Source organism: Nipponia nippon, unplaced genomic scaffold (assembly GCF_047370975.1).
Source record: "Nipponia nippon isolate SJK-2023a ecotype South Korea unplaced genomic scaffold, ASM4737097v1 scaffold_6, whole genome shotgun sequence".
In the NCBI taxonomy this organism is placed as follows: Eukaryota; Metazoa; Chordata; class Aves; order Pelecaniformes; family Threskiornithidae; genus Nipponia; species Nipponia nippon.
The window spans coordinates 41,314,763-41,336,431 of record NW_028262380.1 but is presented as its reverse complement, the minus strand read 5'-3'; the positions used below and the strand labels follow the sequence as shown (position 1 = coordinate 41,336,431).

General features: G+C 38.6%; 1 protein-coding gene across 1 annotated transcript in view; it reads left to right on the top strand.

Annotated features, from left to right (window-relative positions):
• Positions 1 to 21,669, top strand: part of GALNTL6 (polypeptide N-acetylgalactosaminyltransferase like 6) — a 486,847-nt gene that overhangs the window by 427,831 nt on the left and 37,347 nt on the right. Inside the window, exons 7-8 of the mRNA XM_087737678.1 lie at positions 7,194 to 7,311; positions 17,177 to 17,284. Coding sequence (XP_087593804.1) covers positions 7,194 to 7,311; positions 17,177 to 17,284 — 226 coding nt within the window. The remainder of the gene's footprint in view (positions 1 to 7,193; positions 7,312 to 17,176; positions 17,285 to 21,669) is intronic.

Genomic DNA, 21,669 nt, shown 5'->3' with positions numbered 1-21,669 from the left:
TTGCTTCAGGGTTGGTTTTTTTTTTTCCCAACAGTTCTTACTCACTTCCTACTAATAGGCTGAAGGGGTTTTTGCCGCAATTGAATTCTGCAGGTCCAAGATCCATGCCTGCTCATGACATGAATGTGGCTCAGCCGAAGTCCTGCTCTCAGCTCACCTTTCTTGCTTTTACTGAGGCCTCGATCTTGTAAGACTGCTCGTCTTGTAAGACTGGACTTGTCTCTTTAGTACAACTGCCAGCGTAATATTCTAGCTGTTCTTTTGCTCCTCAGTTTTATCCTTCTGAACACCTTTGCCTGTAGGACATTTCCAGAAGCTTTAATTTTCTTTTTGCTTCAGGATGGTAATTTCTGCTGACCCACCTCCTTAGTCTGAGTCCTGTAGATCTCCTTTAGCAATAATTCAGATAGATTTCCCTTGGATTATGAGAGGTAATTATGAGAAGGGGAAGCCTTCTCTTCAGAGTCTTCCATCTTTACCCAACTGACTCACTTCTACAGCTTCATTAATTTTCTAAATATGGGAGGAAAGGCTAAATGGGCCTCAGCATCATTACCCACATAAGGGCTCATCACACTTTTACAATATGATTTTTTCAATGAAGTTTAGCAATGTGCTAAGAAAAATATGCAAAATATGCAAAGAAGCCATGGATAAAATCACAGTGCAAATTTTTATAAACTGAACTTTAAGCGCTTTTAGAGCCTCCTTTGTAGCTGACTCTCTGCAGCTGACTTTCTGGCTGTCCATTGGAGAATAATGGGGTTTATCTTAATACTGCCCAAACAAAAGTCTAGTTAAAAAAGAAATGTAATTATATAGGGACTTGGGAGTTAATTTTAAGTAATAGAACTTGGCTGCTACTTGTTTCAGCCCAATGATAATTTGAACTGATAGATTATGTAAAAACTAAGCCTGATGCTTTTTTCTTTCTTTTTCATACTTGTAAGAATATTTGCTTAAATGGCAAAAATTTATACTTTTTAGCTTCAAGTGAGTGAGAAGTATATAATGCCACTTACACAGGTTTCATGTAATGAAACTAACTGGTCATAATCTCCAACAACAGTCACTACATAAGAATGCAAATTTTTACCAAAACTTTTTGATCTCTGCTGGTCATGAAAAATTTGCCACATTTGGCATCAAAGTGAGGCCTCGTTGCAACTTTAGTGGAGAGACTGTTGATTACGTGGGGGTGCAGGCTACAAAAGTACAAGTCGAAATAAACTAGCTCTGATCTCCATCCTGCATACTAGTGCCTTCTGTGCTGGGATGTAGCAGAGAGTCAGGAAAGCTTGTGTGACTTTGTCACAACCTGTCACAAGCAGCTACTATCACTAGTGGGTACTGTTGGGTACACACCCACTTTTCTGCCACGCTAGCATTTCACAGGTTTGAGTTGTCCAGGAAAGACGTTACTTTAAGTTAAAACATAGTGGAACTCTGCTAAATCTGAATGCAACTCTGCTCTTGAAGAGGGAATGATTTCATTGTCAACATTGATGAGAATTTGAATGGAACTGCTTAAAAAGCAAGATATTTATCATTGCAAAGTTAGTAATTTTGTGCTAGCCTATGGGTGAGTGCTCTTTTAGACCGAGTATTTTAGAGATTGTTTTGGGGAAAAAATCAGAAGAACATTTAGCACAGAAATAAAGATGGGTTAAATTTTAATGCTATTCGTCTTAAAGGACGAATATCTCACAATTTAATTATCACTTGTAAAATATTTGACTGGATGCCAGCGAGTAGAAATGCATGAAACACGCATGCATGTAGATGGGTATTTATTGATTTATTGTAGGTAAGATTGAGACAGTATGCATCTATATTAAATCTATCAACATATGATGGATTTTGCAAACAACTCATTAGAAAGATATAGCAAAGAAAAATTAACATAAGAATATCCTAACTGCTTAAGAGTGACAATAAAATTATACAACAGTTTAATAGGAGAATACAGATTACTGAAACCAGCTGGATATATTGAAGGAGTCTACGCAGTGGGATACAGCTCTACAAATTAGAGTTTGTGTGAGTAGCTTCAGTTTGCTTTGTGAAAATTGCTGGGGTACCTTACCACAAAAAATTTGAACTTCAGAGTTACATACATTAACAGCGGAAAAAATCAGCTGGCAATTTACAGTGTGCTGTGGGGACAACCTTGAATGTGCAGTGAATTAACTGCTGGGGTGGATGCAGTTTTTATGGGGAGCAAATCAACTTAAAGACAGACTCGATCCTTAGTTGATCTGCCATATATTTTAAGATACTGTTTCTAGACTCTCTAAGGAGATAATGATGTGGACATCAGGAATGGAGTCATTTGCAAAACTTGTGTGAACATTTGGTACAGACATGGGCACAAATTCATCAAGGGGAAAAGTTGTTCAGAAGACTGGACAATTGTTCTTGAGGAAAAAAAGAAAGAGGAAATCCCATAGGCTAACATCATAGATACAGGTTTTACTTTTTCAATGTTGATGATTTTATAAACATGGAGATTACTCATGTTGTTAGAATGGATAAAAGATAAAAGAAAACAGTGCCTTACCCAAATATTAAATGTAAAAAAGTCAGTACATTTAAAAATACATTTTTAAATATATTTGGTTAAAGAGTTAAATATATAAAAGATTCCGCTTTTTATTTTACTTCTTGAAAAATTCAGTAAGTCTGATGCATATTCATTCCAGCAACATCAGCATCTTTTTCTATGCACAGTATAGAATCTGTTCCTCAATTTATCTTTAGCTGCAGCAACCTTTACGTTCATATTTTTGTCATTTATTTTATTAATCTGTATCATTTCCTTGCCATTTGATCAACTCATCTTAATTTCAGTTTCTTTTATTTCTGCATTCACTTCACTTCATGTGAGTGACCAAGTCTGTCTCTAACATTACATATAGCTAGATTTTAATTTTTAGTTTTATTAGAACCTTTTATTATCTAGGATTAGTGTCAGCTTCTGCTGTTTGCTTTAAGAAGCTTTGGTGCAGTATCAGGAATCACTGCAGAGAGTACCAGGAGCAGTAACCACTGAAACAAGGTATTTGAATTTATTTACTCTTCTGAGCTGCCTTCATGTGGTATCACTAGGGTGCAGGGACACACTCCTTGATTAACAAGACATTGAAATTCACTATATAAAGTGCACAAGCCCAGCTCAGAGCTGCACTCAGTACGTCACCAGTCATTTCTGGGACTGTCACTGTGCCAGCATCAACATGGCCCCTTTCCTCCTCATCTATCGTATCTGTGACTCCACAAGGTGAACAGGACCCAGCGCTGACTCGTGGCGCTGGCTGACATTTACTTCAGTTTTTGTACTGCATGCCAGTTGGTTTGGCACTGAAGGTCAGTTTGTCTGACATATCCTGCATGAAGTAGATGCATCTTTTCAGCATTCATCTGTTTCTGTTCAGTAGTTCAGCACCAAGCCTTTAATCAGTCTGGATTATACAAGGAGATGCATAGTGCAATATGCTATTCATCAGATACGATTATAATGGCCAAATTTCAGCTGTTCCAGGCAGGTGATCCCTACCAGCACTTTTCAAAGTGCCCCAGTATGCAGCATCATCATCTCAATTCAACAATGATCAATGCACAGTGTAATATTTTCTTTATGTTGACTAATAGATCACACAAACCTATGTTCCCCTACTGACATATGACACCAAATAGATGTGTCATTGGGCATCTTCCAGTCTCAACATCAGCATACCTGCTGCACACGTCATCTAGCACAGGTGCTTTCCGAAGTGTCTTTCTGCATGCTGTCAAAGCTTTCCTTTTCACATGTTCATGAATCCTTTAGATCCACTGTATGTATCACTCTTGCAATGTAATGATTCCAAACCCTGCTGTGCAGTTCATTTGTTTGCAATATACCACATTCACTTCTAATGCAAGTAACTTCACGTTCCTTTTAAGTCCATGTCATTCTTTCTCTTACCTTGAAAATTCATAGATGATCTCTTTTCTTGCCCTGAATATAAATTATGAGAAGTTACAGAATTCTTTGCTGGCTTGTGTGGGGTCTCAGCATAGGAATCTGTGACCTCTTGGGCCATTTTTGGATCAGCTGACTTTTACTTGCAATATTGTTCTTCTAGGTATAGTCAGTGAGTCTGTGCAGTACTTCTCACGTGGAAGGTTTTTATAACTATTTTTAACAACCTTAGCCTTTCCAGCTTTTCTGATGTTTTGGGAGTCTTTGTCCTTTTAAGTTTTTGACTGTAAGTATTTTACAGCTTTCCACTGTAGTTACTCACATAATATTATGCTACAGTAGCTCAAGTCTGATTGTTTAAGTGTCTGAGTAGGACATTTCATGAAAAATTACCTCTACAAACATAGCTTTGTACTTGACATTTCTGTACAAAAGCCATTAAACAAGAGATTAATTCTTCTCCTTTGGGCTCAGGGTAGTTCTTATCCGTGTGAGTGATCCTATTGACTACAAAAGGGCTTTTCATATCAGTCAGGATTGTAGGACTGGACTCTTGTCTTCATATTTTGGAGACAATTTAAGGCCTGTTCAGCAGCAGCTGCTTGTGGCATGGAGTGGAATACATATCCTGTGCCAAGTGGTCAGGTTCACACAGCTTATTGCTCATCCCACTCCAATGAAAACGAAAAAGTCGTCCATCACTCTTCCTGCAAAGCAACAAATGTCAGAACGTGTGGAATAAAAAAAGAATGGAGCAACATTACATGAAATATCTTTTTTCTTTATTTTTTTTAAAGTAAGTGCAAGAAACAGGAGTTTGCTGCTGTTTCAGTCGTTTGGTAGTTTTCCTGATTGTAATAAATGTTCTGAACTTTCATGAACTAGCATTTAAATAACAAAGGGTTTCTCTACTCAGTATTACAAGTGGAAAAATCTACAGATTAGTTATAAAGTATCATTTGTAAGTATCTGCCAATTATTTTGCAATTTGAAGTCTCTGATTTTTTCATCTTCTATCTGATTCACTTGTGGGGATTGTCTTTTTCATAGGCCATTCACTATGTCAAGAGAAATGCTCATGAAAGTTATTGTACCTAAGAGAATTAGAGAAAACCTGCATTTCCCCAGTGATTTCTGGGACTTCATGTCTTCTGCCAGTAAAGATTTAGTTACAAGCATTCTCCATGCAAGTCCATCTTTATAAAAGGACGTTGTGTTTTGATTATTTAGAACCTGAAGTCACAAAGGGCATGTTGTAATTAGATTTACTTCAGTGGGAATTGAAAACGTATTGTAGTAGTCACAATCCCCAGGGGAAGGTTTCTAATAAAATCTCCATTGAATTTATTCATATGTGGAAAGAACAGTCAATATTTGAGGTATGAAGTGTCAATACAAGTAAAAAAGTATTAGCATTCAGTGTACTTTACAGTGCACAGCCTTGCCAGTTAGAACATTGCAGCTTTGTTTCACAAAGCTTCTATGTGCTTTTAAAAATACAATCTCTAAAGGAAAACAGAATTAGTCTGTTAAAAACAGAGCTCCCTAGTCATGAAAATGGGTAGTTAAATATAAGATGTAATCTATAATATATATATATATATTTTAAAAACTATCTTACAGAAGTAAAAGGTGAAATATCTGTAATGTTTTTCGTTACCAGGAATGCAGATGAGAGGATCATTTTCTAACATTCATGTGTGTGGGGATTTGCTGGCATCCTAATGGTGGAAGAGGCCACTCAGCTGTCTGCTTGCTATTTATCTTCTCCACTGGCTTGGATAAAACATAGCAATATAAAAAGTGTTAAGGCAGAGAAAATATGGCAGAATGTTTTTCCATTAACTTGATGTCCTCTTTAATAAACTTCTAACTTACGCATAGATTCCTGTGATACCTGCCAGTCCTGAGTTCACTGCCAAATCCTAAATCAGTGGCAAAGGGTGAAGTTTTTATTTGCCAGTCAGTTCTTCAGGGATGGTACCATCTGCTTCCATAGCCCCAAACAAACCACCAATAGTAATTCAGAATAAAAATGCCCCTAGGTGGGATAATTTCCCTTCAGGGGCTGCAGTGTTACAAAGCACATAGCATAGGTTCCAATTTCATGTCTATTCTCCGATAAGGAAGTACTGTCTGGAAGCCATCCAGGTCTCTTTTCCATAGGGCGAGTTATGTGTCTTTTCTCTTGCTGATCAGCTATCGACAGGAATGTGTTCCTTCTAGCCTCTTGCTCTAAAACTCATTATGCGAGCATTGGCCTGCATTGATTGAATTGAACAGTTGGATTGGACCTTCTTCAGCCTGTTGTCTCCTCACTGTTCAGTGTAGATCCCTTTTATCCCCCTTACACCACAAATTCAAGGAATCAGCAACATTTAAATCCTGAGAGCTGTCAATGTATTTACTGCTTTAGAAACAGGGTCTTCTTGGTAGTGAAAAAAAATCTGCTTGGTTTCCAGTACAATAATCCTGCTTATAAATTTAAAATACACTTTTCATTAATATTCTCTAACTCTAACTTTAAATATCTCATTTGTTTTCTATATTGTCTGTGGAAAAGGCTGAGTTGATTCAAGTAAATTCCACATGTATGTTCATGGAATAAATGGAAACATGGGAAACGTAGCAAATTATTTGCCAATGAGTTAAATTACCACTGTGAGACAAAGTTTAGGAGTTTTAAATGCTGCTGTAGAAAAGCAGATGTTTAACTCCCAACAGCTGCTCTGTAGCCATCCGCTGTCACCTTTCTGCCTTTCTCTAGTTTTGCTAGCTTTCAAGTGTGAGTTACTTCACATGGAGGACTGAGACTACATTAAACACTTTGGCAGGTTTCCAGAGTCTCTTTCTTTTTCTGTTACATAGGTTTATTTAGTAATGAACAGAATTTGCTTTTTTTTTAAAAAAAAAGGAGTTTGTGCATGACTGTCTACCATGCTCTATATCTATCTACATGTCTATCACATTGCCTGTTTCTCATCTAGAGTTCATTTTGGGGTGAATAAAGGTAAATATTGTTTGTGTACAGTACCCATTGTCTGTGCCTTCCATAGCTTTGCAATTGTGGAAGCCAGACCACCTACATTCACACAAACACACAGGCACACACACACACGATCCAAACATCTTTGTTATTGCTTGTCCATGTACATTGCTAATCTTCTCAGTTTTTTAAGCATGGCATGATGGTGTCTGTCATTCACAGTTTGTTTTATTCATGCTTCAGGTCTCCTGTAATGGCTGGAGGTCTATTTGCTGTTAACCGGAAATGGTTTTGGGAGCTGGGAGGCTATGATCCAGGATTAGAAATATGGGGAGGAGAGCAGTATGAAATCTCCTTTAAGGTAAGTCATCAAGTCACCTTATAAAATACTTCCTTACTTGTTTGGCACAAGCCTCAGTCTTACACCTCTGGATTTTCATTTCTCATATGCTTTGTGATCATGATGCTTTCATTCATATTGGCTTTTGTCTTTTAACTAAAATTCATTTAGTACAATACTACTTTTTGCCTTTTGGAATTTCCACTAATTTCACAGAGAACTATGCCATAAACATATGCTTCAGAAGCCATACAAAAATCACATTGAGTTCAGTTCCCTCTGAAAATCTGGTAGCTTACCACCACCAAAGAATGAAGTTCTACCTTGTTCCTTTTGTCAAGTCTTCTCCACTTATCTTCTCTCAGACTGCATTTACTTCATGCTCAAGTGTTGAGCTCAGCTCAATAAGCCAAGAGAGAACTAACCCAGAAAAAAAGAAAATTACATCATTTTCTGCCCAGATCAACAAGTTTAATCATCTCTAGGGGTAGGCTCCCCTGGAGTCAGCTCAGGGAAATGAGTGGAAATGGAAAGAGAAAGTCATAGGAAGAAGAACCCCTTTCAGTAGCAGTGAGTCACTAGGTCACCTCAGCTGCTATGAGCTGCTATCTACTGGCCAAATTTTCAAAATTAGATTATTTTTAATTGCATTCGAATAATTGTAATGATGAGACATATGGGGAGTTTTCAAGTGCTCAGGTTATGTACAACCAGCCATGGTATATCCTCTATGTCAACATGTGTATTCAGATTGGTTACTTGGCTTTTACATATCGAGTTGGAAGTCTTGTTGCTTTTCACATGTAAAATAGGTATTTGCATTAGTTTGATGCGAACTAACATGTCTAATCTTGAAAATTAAGTTTACTATGTTCCAGTATATCCAAGGATGTAAGAACTCTATATGCAAAGATTTTCAATGACTTGATAGAATTTCATGACATACATGAACTGAGTCAAGCATATTTGGATAAAGCTTGGAACTGAAATTACAATTCACATTTAGCTTCAGGATCTTTCCAAACTCTGACAGTGTAAAGCTCAGCAAATAAATTTAGTATGTCAGCCATGACTAATATCATACATCTTGCTGCATCTGAGTTTCAACAGCGATTAAAACAACAGAGCTGAGGCCATTCTGTTGAACAAAATACACGGTGTGACCGAACACTGGACTGCCAGGCTGTCTTTACAGGAGTTATCAAGAACGGCAAAATGGTTTGTATTAACTGTGCTACTCTCATGTTTCTCCGTATCATTTTTATACGCCAGCAAAATAAAACAGGAAGGCAGGGGAAAACCAATAGCTAGACAGTGTATTTAGAATATATTGATTTACCTTCTGTCCATTTAGGTTGTTTCAGAGACAAATGTAAGTAGTCACTGGTAGCTGTCACAATGGTCTCTGACAGGTCACCCAAGATTTTATTATCCTATTTCAAATATTCCTTTTATTCGGCATCAGAAAGAATATAATTGTAATGCTTTCCAGTCTTTGTATAGAAACCATGGTAACAGCACTGGAAATTGAGATACTAGATTGTCCCAGTGTATTTTGCTCAAGTGATAGATTTTTTTTTTTTGGAGGCAGCTGTGTCACACTGTGTCAGTCATACACATTTCAGTCATATCTCCTGATTCATCTCATTAGTATATACTGACCTTAGGGTCCCGGTCTTTTCTTATTAGTGTTAAAAGAAATACAAAATACTCTTTAGAAATTATTACCAAATAGGAACGACTTTCTATTGGAAGAATTTGACAGATGTAAGTTTTAAAAAGAAGACTGCTGTTTTGTTTGGCATGAGAAAAAATGGGAGAAAAATCATGGAGGCAGTAGGGAGAACCGGAAAGGACTGGGTTTTGTTATATCAGAATCATCAATATCAGCTTGGGAAAGTTTTCTGCTTCAACAGTTTCTACTGTAGCTATAGATTCAGTCATCTTAAAACTTATGTAAATGAGGATAAGTTAGCCAGACAGTTTAATTTACTGGCTTTATTCACAAAATTTGGGAAGATGGTGGACTTGCCATCTCTCTGTTATTCACAAAGTCAATGAAAAAGCCAGACGACCAGCCTGGTTCGCTTTCCTCGGCTGCTTGAGTGGGTCTGAAACTGCATCTTACCTTTCCTTAGAGTGTCCGCATCTATGGATGTGTCGTAGGATGGGTTCCCTGCGTTGATGCCATATCTCACGTTAATGGTATTTTGCTTGGCAAATAATTATTTGGAGTATCCTGCCTCAAGAACATGTCTAACCACCTGACATTTAACTGTTCCCACTCATTTCTTCTTTGACTCCATTAATTCTTAATATTTTGTAGAAACATGACTGGTTTTCATTAAAAAGTTGTAAAAAGCAACTGATTTGAAATATCTCATAATTGTGGGAAGTTTGTGTTTAGAAGACTGTTTCAGGCTGATCTTCAACCTCAGTGACAGACACGGTGTTCCTTTCATATTCTTCATATATCATCTTGTTTTTAACTTTGAGATTCATTTTAACAAAAGCTGCTATATAATGGTAAATAAGTAAACAATCTAGCTACTATAAACAGAGACCGTGCTGATAACACAACCTTCCCAGTGTCAGACTGGGGATTCTTGTGGCTGATTCAAATACAGTGATGTATTTTTGAGGGGGTGCATGCCGGAGCCAGAGCCGTCATGTGCTCCCTGAAATGAAGTAGTGTCTGGTTCATCTTGAACTGGTTGCCCTGCTCTGTGAGCTGGGGTGAAGAGTGTTCGCACATCGTTTCTGGTCCTCTACTCAGTGATGCATTTTAAACTCCACAGATCGACAGACTAACCCTTCTGCTTAACATTTTAACGGTAGGTCCAGGTACTATAGAATAGACAAGCTGTGGCATGTGTCTCTAATCAGCACTGCTAATGTTTTGATGCAAAGGTAAGCTTACAGCTATGTTAAGGAAGATTTTTGATAAATGTGTGTGTCAAATATTGTGTTTATATGTCCAAATCCACTGGTGCCAAATGTGGAATCACATCTAAGAAACAGTATCTGTTTGATATTCTCTGGCCTAATTTTATTTGGGGAAGAATTTCCTATATGTTGGAATGAAACTTCACCCCACAGAAACATTTGCACGCCAAGGGGAAAAGGTCACTTGATAATCAATATCCTATTAAGGAAAGCATCTTCTCGACGAAAAGCCTCTGCATTACTGTACCAGAGACATTCACAGTCACCTCCACAACTCAAGTTACAGGAATGTGTGCTACAAAGCAGGTGGGAAGCCGTGAGTGCAAAGTGTGGGCTTAGAGAGTCAGACAGATTGGATCTTTCAGAAAAGTATGATGACTAGAGCTCTGCTAGTCAAGACTCAATAAAATAGTTTGTCTAAAGTCTCCTGACTTAAGGAATTATTAGCTGCTTCATCATTAACTTAATATCAACTACTCTGCGCACTGTAATCTTCTCCTGTGCTTTGCAAACCCCAGACATGCAATGAATTAAAGTCTGGTACTGGATCAAGGGCCATCATGCAAGCTCAAAGGAATTGCTAATAATAGCAAAGCCGTATTGCTTTATGAGTTCAAGACGCTAAGACAGAGTTCAAGGACTGATTAAAAATTAGATTAGCGGGACAAGTGGTTGCCTGTGGAGTCATGCAGCAGTTCCTGACAAGAAGAGGTCGAACCAGATTTAGGAAAGGTACTCAGGCTGGGAAGCTTGGAGGGAAAGTGTCGATTTTGATGTTTCTCTCTGGCTGTTTCACTAGATGTGACCTGGGGTGACAGATGCCAGGCTTCAGTGCAGAGCACGGTCCTAACCAAGTCTTTTTCTGGGGGGGAGGTTGCATTATCACATTGTACAGAGACAGAAGGTGGGTGGTGTGAGCAAAAATATATGTTTGTGTGTGTCTGAGGGGGAAGGGTATTTGATGAAAAAAGAAAGATACTACAGAGACTGAGTCTGCAGTGAATCTAAATTTCCTGCAGCATAATTCAATAAGTTTCTCCAAAATACAGTATATTTTGTAGTGTTTCTGTGACATTTGGAATTGTGCCATAGCAGGAAAGGAAACTTCCTCAAACTTCAGGCGTGACTATTCCAGATGTTGAGCTGTCAGGAACACAGAGAGACAGGTTAAAAAAAAAAAAAGCTGCTGCTTAAAAATTTGCTTGACCTTTATTTCCTCGACTACAAAAACCAACATATTTCTCTTTTGTTCTTTTCTCACTTGGAAACATTGCTGCAGAGGACAGCAGCAAGCGTAGCACTGGGTGCCATGCTGATTAACTGCTGTTTCCAAATCAGAGCACGCATGCACATTCAATGGATGGTGAGGCAGCCACAACCCGTGTCTCAAAATATGACTTTTTCATTAAATAGTTTCTTAGCTTAATTTTTACGTAAGAAATAATGTGCAGCATTTTAATTTTTTGGCAGCATAACCTCGGGATCAATGTTTTAATTAAAAAGATGTATGATATCTTGCTGATGATACTGTTCAGCGTGTGCTAGACTTGTGAAAGCTGGCAAAACGCTGGAACTGACCTGATTAATAGTGTCTCTTCTCAATAACCAGGGAAGCCACTATTTAGGAAATCCTAAATTTAAATCTGCTAGAAAGACACAGTTTATGTAGTAATCCCCAAAATATAGAGCAGTGAAAGATACTAATTTCCTGTGTTTGCTAAAGGTCCTTTATGCTGGACGTTCCTTAGGCATTGTAAATCATACCTTAACAGAAATACTAATGGCACTACCCTAGCTAGTCACCTATATCTAGAGTTGTTTTATCCTTATCCATGCCAACACATCTCCCAGATTCTCTTCATCCCTCTTTTCCAACACACACCTCCAAGCTCATTAATCCCTTTCTTTATCATCATCATCATTAATTCCCCCCACTGCTGGCAATCTTGGCAGGAGATAGGGAGAGGGGGAGCATTACCACTTGTCAACGCAGTTGAAATCTATATGAAGAACTGACAAACATGGAATATTGCCACTTTTCTCAACATTTTAGAGGTGCCAGTGAGTATTGTTGAAATATCCACGGTCATCAGTTCCCAGTTTACACGGTACAGATTTAATAACCGTGACAGGAAATCCCACTGCACCGCAAGTAACTGGTTTTGCTGTTTGTGAACGCATTGATTGCAGATTTGCAGTCAGTGATCCTATTTTTCAATTTTTTTCTTGCATTTAGCTGAACATTCTCACTAGATGGAAAAGTTCACAGGAACGTATTCTTCTTTCTCCTTTTCCACAATCTGGTCTTTTGGCTTGTATTTCAGGAAGAGTGACTGAAAAATCTCATAAAGTTTTTATATTCTTATTTTCTACAACTTTTTCAGCCCCATTGTGGTAATACATTTCTCCTGTTTGTAGTCTATATTTCTTGCTCAATACTCAGAGCACCAAGCTGACAGCTTTGCATGGCATACTTTATATTCCTCTTCCACAAGTTTACTGTTTGTTTGGTTTTTCCATCCATTTCAGTGTCTCTGGCTGTTGTCTGTCTTGTTACTGACTCTCACCAGCAGTATATTTCTCAATTAGTTTTGAAGCCTGATCCGAAATCCACTCAGTCCCCCCTCAGACTTTTACATCATTTGCTGTATGTTTATGTTTCTGTTCCACAGCAGCACATCCTCCACTGCTCAAAAATCATGAGTCTCTTACTGCAGTAATTACGACTACAGTGTGGCATATGGATTGGAGTCTCATTCTCGCGTGCACAGTATTTACATTTTCCAGATAGTCTCTGGGCTGGATCACTCATAAACTAGATAGATAAGGCAGGGGAAAAAAAGAAACACGAGCAAGCAGAATTCAATTTTAAAGACAAAGAAGTGATGTGAAAAGAGGGTGATTCACCCAAAATCCCACAAGAGCTGTAGAACAGAGCCAAAAAATGCATCTGTGACATCTAAGCTCCAGTCAGGAAAAAGCCACGTAACCACAGCTTAATCTCTTTTGAATCTTGCGTTAATGCTTGCCATTTGCTTTCAACCATCCCTATAAAGTGTTTCGCAACATTCTGTTGGAAGGAGCTATATAAATTGTGATATAGTATATAGTTGACACATAAACTACTCCTCTTTTGGTCTTTCCAAGCTGAAATTGCATTGGTTTGGTTTTGTCTTTGGTTTTCATACCTCAGCTGCAGACCGGATTCATTGCTATTGTAACAAGGAGACATTAGTGATCTTGAGAGTTTCATTGCTTGCTGCTTAGATAAACAGAAAGGCACTGATGTTGTGATGCCATTTCGCCAAATGTCCCACACCACCTGAATTCTTTTCATGGTACAATGGAGGTCTGTAATATTTAACACAGACATCATTCTCCAATTTCTTGCATTTAGCTCAGGTGACATAAAAATGCACATTTTAAAGACAAAGTTGCCAGAATTCATCTTCCCAGGAAAATATAAAAAATGCTTTTAAAATCATTCTGAAGCTGAAAGATAAACAGGAACAGCTGCTAAATGTCCTTCAAGGCAGCCCAAGATTCATTTCAATTACCCTGCACAGCACACCTCAGGTGCAGCACAGCACTTTCAAGTTTTATAGCTATCAAATATAAGCCTAACACAGTGTTATTTTCTCCTGCTTATTATTGCCTCAGCATATCTGACAGTTTTTTTCTAATTCCTTTTCTCCTTTTGTTTTCATATTTCTTTTACTGATATCCTCCTGCTTTAGAGGAAATGCAATATATGTCTACTTCAGCTCTCATTGTCTGAGTTAAAGCAATACTGGCCTATATATATATATTTCTGCTTTCTTGTCTTTTAAATTTGTTCTGTGGCTGACTTTCGTCTGAGTCAAACTGCTGTGCTGTCCACTCTTCAAAGGTTAAGAAACCTTGATTAATCAGTGTAATATCTTGTCTAGCTTTTGAAATAACACCTTAATTTAAAAAACAAGAACAAATAGTAAATATGGGTCTGCACTTTCATTGATGCACTGGGTTGTTTGAATACAGACACGGAGAGGAGATTTCTGCCAACAAAAGCTACAAAAGAAATAACACACAAACAAAGTATTGGCAGAAAGGTGAATAACATTTTTTTTTAAATGGTGGCACTTCCCACCTTATTTTAACATTATCATTTTTATGATTTTGAATATGTTTATGAACGTGTTTTTCAGTGAATTAGGTGACATGGGATTAAACAGGTGAGGATTTCAAGGTTTTCTTTAAGACACAAATTTTACAAAATGTTTTTGAAAATAAAATAATGTGCATATCTACATGGCATAGCGGGCCTGCTCTGGGCTGCAATGAGCTATTTTGGCATGGAGGACAAGCACTCATTTGGGTCTCCACTTCCAACCCACCAGTAGATTTCCTCCCTGAGAAGGACTGTGCTCACCAGGAGACCAGATGGGATATCCTCACCACAGAAATAGGTACTGAAATACTCTTGATTCTGTCAACATACATACTTCAGCAGTCATGCCCAGGACAGCTGCCTTTGTTACCCTGTGCCACTAACCTGCAAGATTTGTCTCCTCTTCTGAGAAGCCAGCGTGCACCAGAAGCACCTACCCAGAGCTCCTGCGGCTTAGTTAAGTTAACTGTGTTGGGAGGTGGTAAGTAGCAGCTTCCCAAGTAGCTCTCAGCTGCACCTGTCTGTGCCCCGGTGTCTGTGGAATTTCAGGACAAAGGCAAGCATGTCATCTTGCCCTACCTTCAATAGTTTCAAACCTTCCTTAACCATTTACACTAGCGTACGTAGGTTTATCCTGTAATGTGGTGTGGATCCTCGAACGTTTCATTACCAGGTGTCAGCTGAATGCCATAGCTAAGACCTAAGGGACTGTAAGGGCTAATATACAAATGACCCATAAGAAGCAGCTTCCTGAACCACTTTGCAACTTTGCAATTCAAGCCTTCACTCTAAACCCCATTTTCTCTGTTCACAGTATGAGTAGTACACTCAGTCTCAGGGGCTGAATTCCAGTGTGCTACCTTCAAGTGCTTTAAGTCATGCCCAAGCACCAAGTTATCCCATATAGCAGTGTTTAGCATCTACATGTTCAGATGATTAAATTTAGTCCCAAACTCACAGCCACACGGCCAGGACCAGGCAGATATACCCACTGTAACACAAACCGGCAAGCACAGCAAAAGAGACCAAACTCCTGCCTGTTTCCACTATGTTTTAAATGAACAAAATTAATAATTTTATTTTCCTGTGATTTCAAAAAGCCAGTAGCTACAGCCAGCTGGTGGGAAGGACAAAAGAGATGGAATGAGAAATTTATGGTAAAAAAAGTGTAGAGACGCACATTGTTCTCTGCAGGCTTCGTGCAGAATGTCAAGTATTTGTGATCACATCATATTTTCCAATAACTTTTTTTAAGGGTCTGGTAACTGTTGTTTTAATTCAGAGCATATCAACTTTTGGATTAATTCCTTTCTGTATGGAAATTGTTGGTGAAACTTTCAGTTGTCTATGTTCTGCTCTGCTTTAGCCTCAGTTGCAAACTTATTTCACGCCACTTCGCCCCAGAGTGCATCAAATACAGACAAAATTCCTTCATATCTGTAATGCATGGACCTAAATTCTCATCCAGATTCATGGAAGTGTTTCATGAAGCATCTTTATGTATGTCCACATAAAGAGGAACATATGTTACATAAAGAGGAAAGGACAAGCCATTTCTCTTTTTCAGCTTCGGTGTGGTTTTCTTTTAAATTGGGTGGGAGGGTGTTGGGGTTTTTTTTGTTTTCAGTCTAAAGGCTGAAAGCTGAGGCCACAAGTGTCCCCTACACAGAATAATAGCCATTCTGTTCTAATATTTATGGGGAAGAAAACACTGTTTAGCCAGGATTAGGAAATAATTTTTATAATACTGATGTTTTCACTCTAATTTTAAACCTTTGCTGTGTGGTTGGTTTTAGGATACTTGAAGAGTTCTGCCTGGGGGTTGTGAGGGGAGGTTTTGTTGTCGTTTTCCATCTGCCTGATTTGCAAAGTCAAATTGCTGTTTCTGAAGTCAGAAAGTTATGAATGTTGTCAGTATGCCATGTAAGTCATCTAATAGCCATGTTGGAGTTTGGTGGCTCTGCATTGCCAACGGCATAGAAAATCGTGCCCATCAGTGTTACTGGCATGATTGCCATAGTTGCTCTGACATGACACACAACCTTGTTCTCACGTACACTTGGTAAAACCACGTCATGCTAGGTGAAGAATTGTGAAGAATTCCTTACTTGCTGCCCATCAGGATACAGCTTGATTTTTAGAGCCATGAAGTACTTGCAGCTACCATCAATGTTGACTGAGTTTTGGTTGCTCAGACCTGAAGCATCAAACCTATGTGCTCCAGTTGGTTCCATCTGTGTCAGTATTTAAGTATTAATGATGACATGTAGCGGCATGATCTTCCTTCTCTGCCTACATAAATCTGATCAGAAGGAAACTGATTTTTGTTCCTTTTTCTTTACAAAACGAAGAGCATGTTAGTGTTTGAGCTCTGTGTTCACTATTCAAAACAAAATATAAGCCAGGTGTTTTGGAAAAAAAAAGTCTTCTGATTGATGGCTTGTTTTCTCACATAACCTTCTTTTGAAATTTTGATCCCATATGTTTTAAACAACAGCCACAATAATATCTTGGTTGTGTTGCAGGAGGATCATTGGTAGATATTCTAAATATGTTTTATGATTTTATTTTGAACATACTCTGCTTTTGCACAGTGAGATTCCAGGTAGGAGAGTCTGGCATATTACCTAATACCAGCTATCAGCATGCCGAGAAGGCCACCACTATGACTGTGGGGGGCGTCAGTACAGAACAATGTGTTGTTTTCACATACCCGTTACTTAAAATGCCTTCTTTGCACCGTTTATTTCCAGGGATCATTCTTTCATTTGCTTTGTGTCCTCTTTGCAGGTGTGGATGTGCGGAGGTGGCATGTTTGATGTTCCGTGCTCTCGAGTTGGGCATATCTACAGGAAGTACGTCCCGTATAAAGTTCCTTCTGGAACCAGCCTAGCACGGGTAAGTAACTGAGTCTTGCTGGTTTTCATTTTTGTTCATCATCAGTCTCTTAATTCTCTGTGAACTAGCTTCCAGTAAAACATTAAAATGGAAAATGAATGTTTCTTTATTTGTCTGAAATGAGATGTGCAATTGCTGCATTTATGCTGCCTTCCAGAGATAAGATTGCCAAGAATAAAATGAAAGCTTAAAAAGTACAGGGTTGGACGTTTCAGCACAGAGGCATGTTTCATGCTGATTCAAAAGAACCTAGGAATAACCTAAGGCTTACGGTTCTCAAATTGCACGGTGGTGTCAGTCATAGTTTTTACAAGCAGGACCAATTTGAATGCACATTTTCTTATCAGTCAGCAGAACAGGCAGAATCTTGTGAAAGGAACGTTTTCTGAGGCAAAAGGACTGAGTAACAATGATCTGAGCGACTGTCTAATTATTGTGTAAAACCTCGTTGTGGAATACAGCCAGCTTGGAGCCGTGTGAGTGAGAAATTACAAGACCTCTAGACATTTCTCAAAGACTACTGAACACATCCATATCCATGAGGGGCTTTTTGCTCAAGAGAAAATGTTCTGTAACTTTCTGGAGATGTTCACAGGATGTCAAAAGATGGGAGACAAAGGGCACAGATGTAGCTTCCAGGCAGATACTAGTATTTATTCATGCTTAAGTTTAATCTTTCCTGGTTTAGAGGAATTTTTTTAATAAAATGGCATTAATATTAAAGTCTGCATATTGCCATAGGGTAATATTTTATGAATCATATTTTTTCTTAATAATGAAAATGTGGTATGAATAAAAGAATAAATTTCTTGCTTTAAGGGGGAAATATTCTTGGTTTCAGCACCACAGGACAAGGCTTGCTGTAGTAGCTGCAGCGGAGGAAAGAGGCCGCCTGTGCTGCCTGCCTGCCAGCTGGCTAAACAGAGAGAAAGATTTGCCTTAAAAGAGCATCCGTGCAGACAGTGAGACACATGAGACAGTAATGGGATTAGTGGTGGTGGTAGTGGTGGTGACAAAAACTGCATTGACTACATTGTGAGATTAAGATCTTCCCCCAGTATAGCTCCATGCAGTATCGGAGTTTCCCCGTCCAGATTTTTGCACTGGCTGAAATAAACTGCTTTGTTTATGGTATCCCCTGCAAAAATCACGCACAACTTGAAATAAGAAATCCAAACCTCAGTCTCTGTTTTTCTCTGTTACAGCACAAAGTATCTCATTAGAGAATATGCTGTCTCGTGCATTACCTGTAGGAGCAAAATACAATCATTTCTATTTGGACTATTAGCATCTCATACAGTTCGACACTTAACTAGCTTTCATGGAGGCACTGTGAGTACTTAGAGCCAGCAGGTAGCCACAGCCTGCAGCCTCCCTATACTGCTTATTCTAGCTTGATTTCAGTAAATCACTTGTGAAATATTTAAAAAAAAAAAAATCCCAGTTATAAAAATGAAATCTCTGCCTATGCACAGACTGGCTGCTCCGTATCTTGTGGGAAAAGATCTAGTGTGCTGATAGGGTGGGTCTTATCCTTCCCATTCAAATAATGGATAGTTTCTTCTGTGTTGTGGGGGTCCAAAACATAATGCTTAGGTAAATTTCTGGCATGTATTTATCACTGAAAGAAAATCTGAATTCTCAGGTTCACGGCTTCTTTCCAGTACAAGATTCTAAACCAAAACGTTACTGTTAGGATACATTGCATCAAGGCTGCCAAGAGCACACGATCTTCTGTACGTTTTAGTGTTTGGGGCTATGTCAATAACTGGCCAAGGAAGAGAGTTTGATCCCTGACCCATCAAACTGTGTGTATTTTTAAGCCTAAAAATATTCTCTTTCTCTCATCCAAGCCAGAAAAGAAAAAGCAAGGACATGTTCATCTTCAGTATGTCAGTCCCTTTGATACAGACCACTTATGGTTCCAAATAAACTGCCCCAAATAGAGCTGTTAGCCAAAATAATACTAGGGGAGTATGCACAGAAGTGGTCTGGATATTTCAGCTATCTTTGCATTATCCTCCAAATGTTATATTATATCCTCCAAAGATTATAGTCTACCCCTTAATGAGTATTTTATCTAAAACTTCCCTCTAGTTCAAGAATATAACGAATAACGCACTCAAGAATATCTGGAAGTATTATCCGTGCTGCCAAAAGCAATACTTTTCATTCCTAAGTATTTTCCACAAAGGTTTTTACTAAATCTTTTTCCATCTTCTGCTATGTAAAGGGAGGATGCTGGAGATGCAGTTCACAAAGGACTGAGTGCTAGGAAGCCTAGCTGTGATTGTATAAATGATTGCAAGAGCCCCTTCATTAATCAAGGGAGAATTTCCCCATGTGCAGATACTGCATTAAAAAATGACAGATCTTCCCATCCTATCCCACAGCAGCAGCACAAGGGATATGGAGACTGGAGTTAGGAAGAGGACAGAACTTCTAGACAAACTCAGGCGTAGCCCAAATCATCCCATGGGTTTCCTTTCAAGCTGTTTCAGCTTATGTTTGCCCTTAACAAATAACGCTTAAACTGAGCATTTTCCCTTCCCTTGGCATTTCACCTCTCTATATCTTTTAGCAGCAAGTTTCAACACACAGTTTCAGCTAGCTACATAATGCCTAACCAATCTAGGTATCTTTTAAAGAGCTGTGACCTGGCATGAGGATCACATACACTTTATTAAATAAGAAAATGAGTCAAAAGCACTGTTCTGCCTCCCCATCACTAACCACTAGTGTAGCACACACAATAGTATGTATCATGACATCAATTTTCTGTGTCCTTCTTATCATATTTCTTGCCTCCTTATCTGTCACTCAAGACCTGCAAGGCCTATGCATGTTTTTTGCTGACACATACCCCGTAAATTGAAAAGCATCCACATATGAAATGCTCTGTCAGTAAAACTGTTTGGTGGTACAGAGCAAAAGTAGAGCAAGCTGTAAACATGCGTAGTAGATTTGTAAAACAGACCGTGACAACCAAATGCAGATAAAAAAGCTGAATATTTTTTCCAGGAGATGTCTTAAGATGTTGCTGCTTGCCAAATGCAGTCAGTGTCCAATTTACAGGTAATTGCACATAAAGCAAGACTGATGGGCATGCAGATGTCAACACTGATTCCACATTATAATGTGGAAGCACCACATAATTATTCATTCATTCCAAACCTGTCAACCTCTGCACAAAACTGCAGTGACTAATAACCAATTTTGCCTGTTTGTTTTAGGTAAAACATATATAGAGGGCGAATCCCCTAATCTTAAAGTCCTGTGCAAGATGTTGCCCTATTAAAAACTTCTGAATTGTTTTACTGGATTACTTTAGTTGCTTTGTGGTATTTTTGACTGTTGCTTCATTTTTAACAATTCTAGCTAAGCCATTTTCTTTTAGCCAGTTACCTATGAAATTAGACTTTTAAATATTACTAGCAATTTCTTGTAGGTATATCCCAGTTTATTATTTATTTTATTTATTTTCCTGTTTGGGGGGGATTTTTTTTCTATTCATGATTCTATAAAAGCCGTAAGAAATTTATCAATAAAAGCTCACTGTTCCATAGGATATGCAGAGATGAACTCAGAATTTCAAAATATATCTACAGAAATTTTTTTCGTTTGCAGGTATTTTACACAGCATTTTAGCGTTAACTACAGAGCATTAGAGCATTAGGCCTTTCTGAAGGGAAGGGCAACCCCACTGAAGTTCAAGTTTGGATGCTAACCCAGCAGCGTGGTGAATCCTAACCTTAAGTTGAATTCCTCCCTGCACGCCAGGACATGGGATCCCAGAGCACAGTGATCCTCTGACCCAGCAGGCACAAGCACGATGACATTTGCCTCATTACGCAGTGTCGCTGAATTGGAACTTGCACGAGTTTGGGTTCAGGAACTCAGCTGATAAAGGTGGGTTCAGATTCCCACCTGAACCATTTGCTCAGCCTTTTTGTGTGGCTTCAAAAGGGATCTATAAAGAAAATTTCTGTAGCTATACCATCTGGTGCTGTGACCACGTTTGCATTTTTGACAGAACTTCCTTTAATATTATGACCATTTCTTCTATTCTTTTTTTCCAGCTGCAAATAATGTTTGGGGTTTTCTTAAAGCAGCTCATGAACATTTTCTTTTCAGTTTCCAGCCAAGTTAAAGAACCAAGGAGAATTGGTTAGGTAATGGCTATGTTCTCTTGTGCCCGGAGTGCAAACTGACAGATGTGGCATGCTGTTAAGGGAACACTGCTGGCACATTTGCCATCACCTCTTTAGCACAAAAGACTGTAGCACAACGTCGGTTATGATTCAGCAGTCACAGTAAGCAGCTGAAACATCAGCTTAGAGTAAGCAAATTGTTTAGGAATCAAACGTTACCTCCTTGCAACAGCA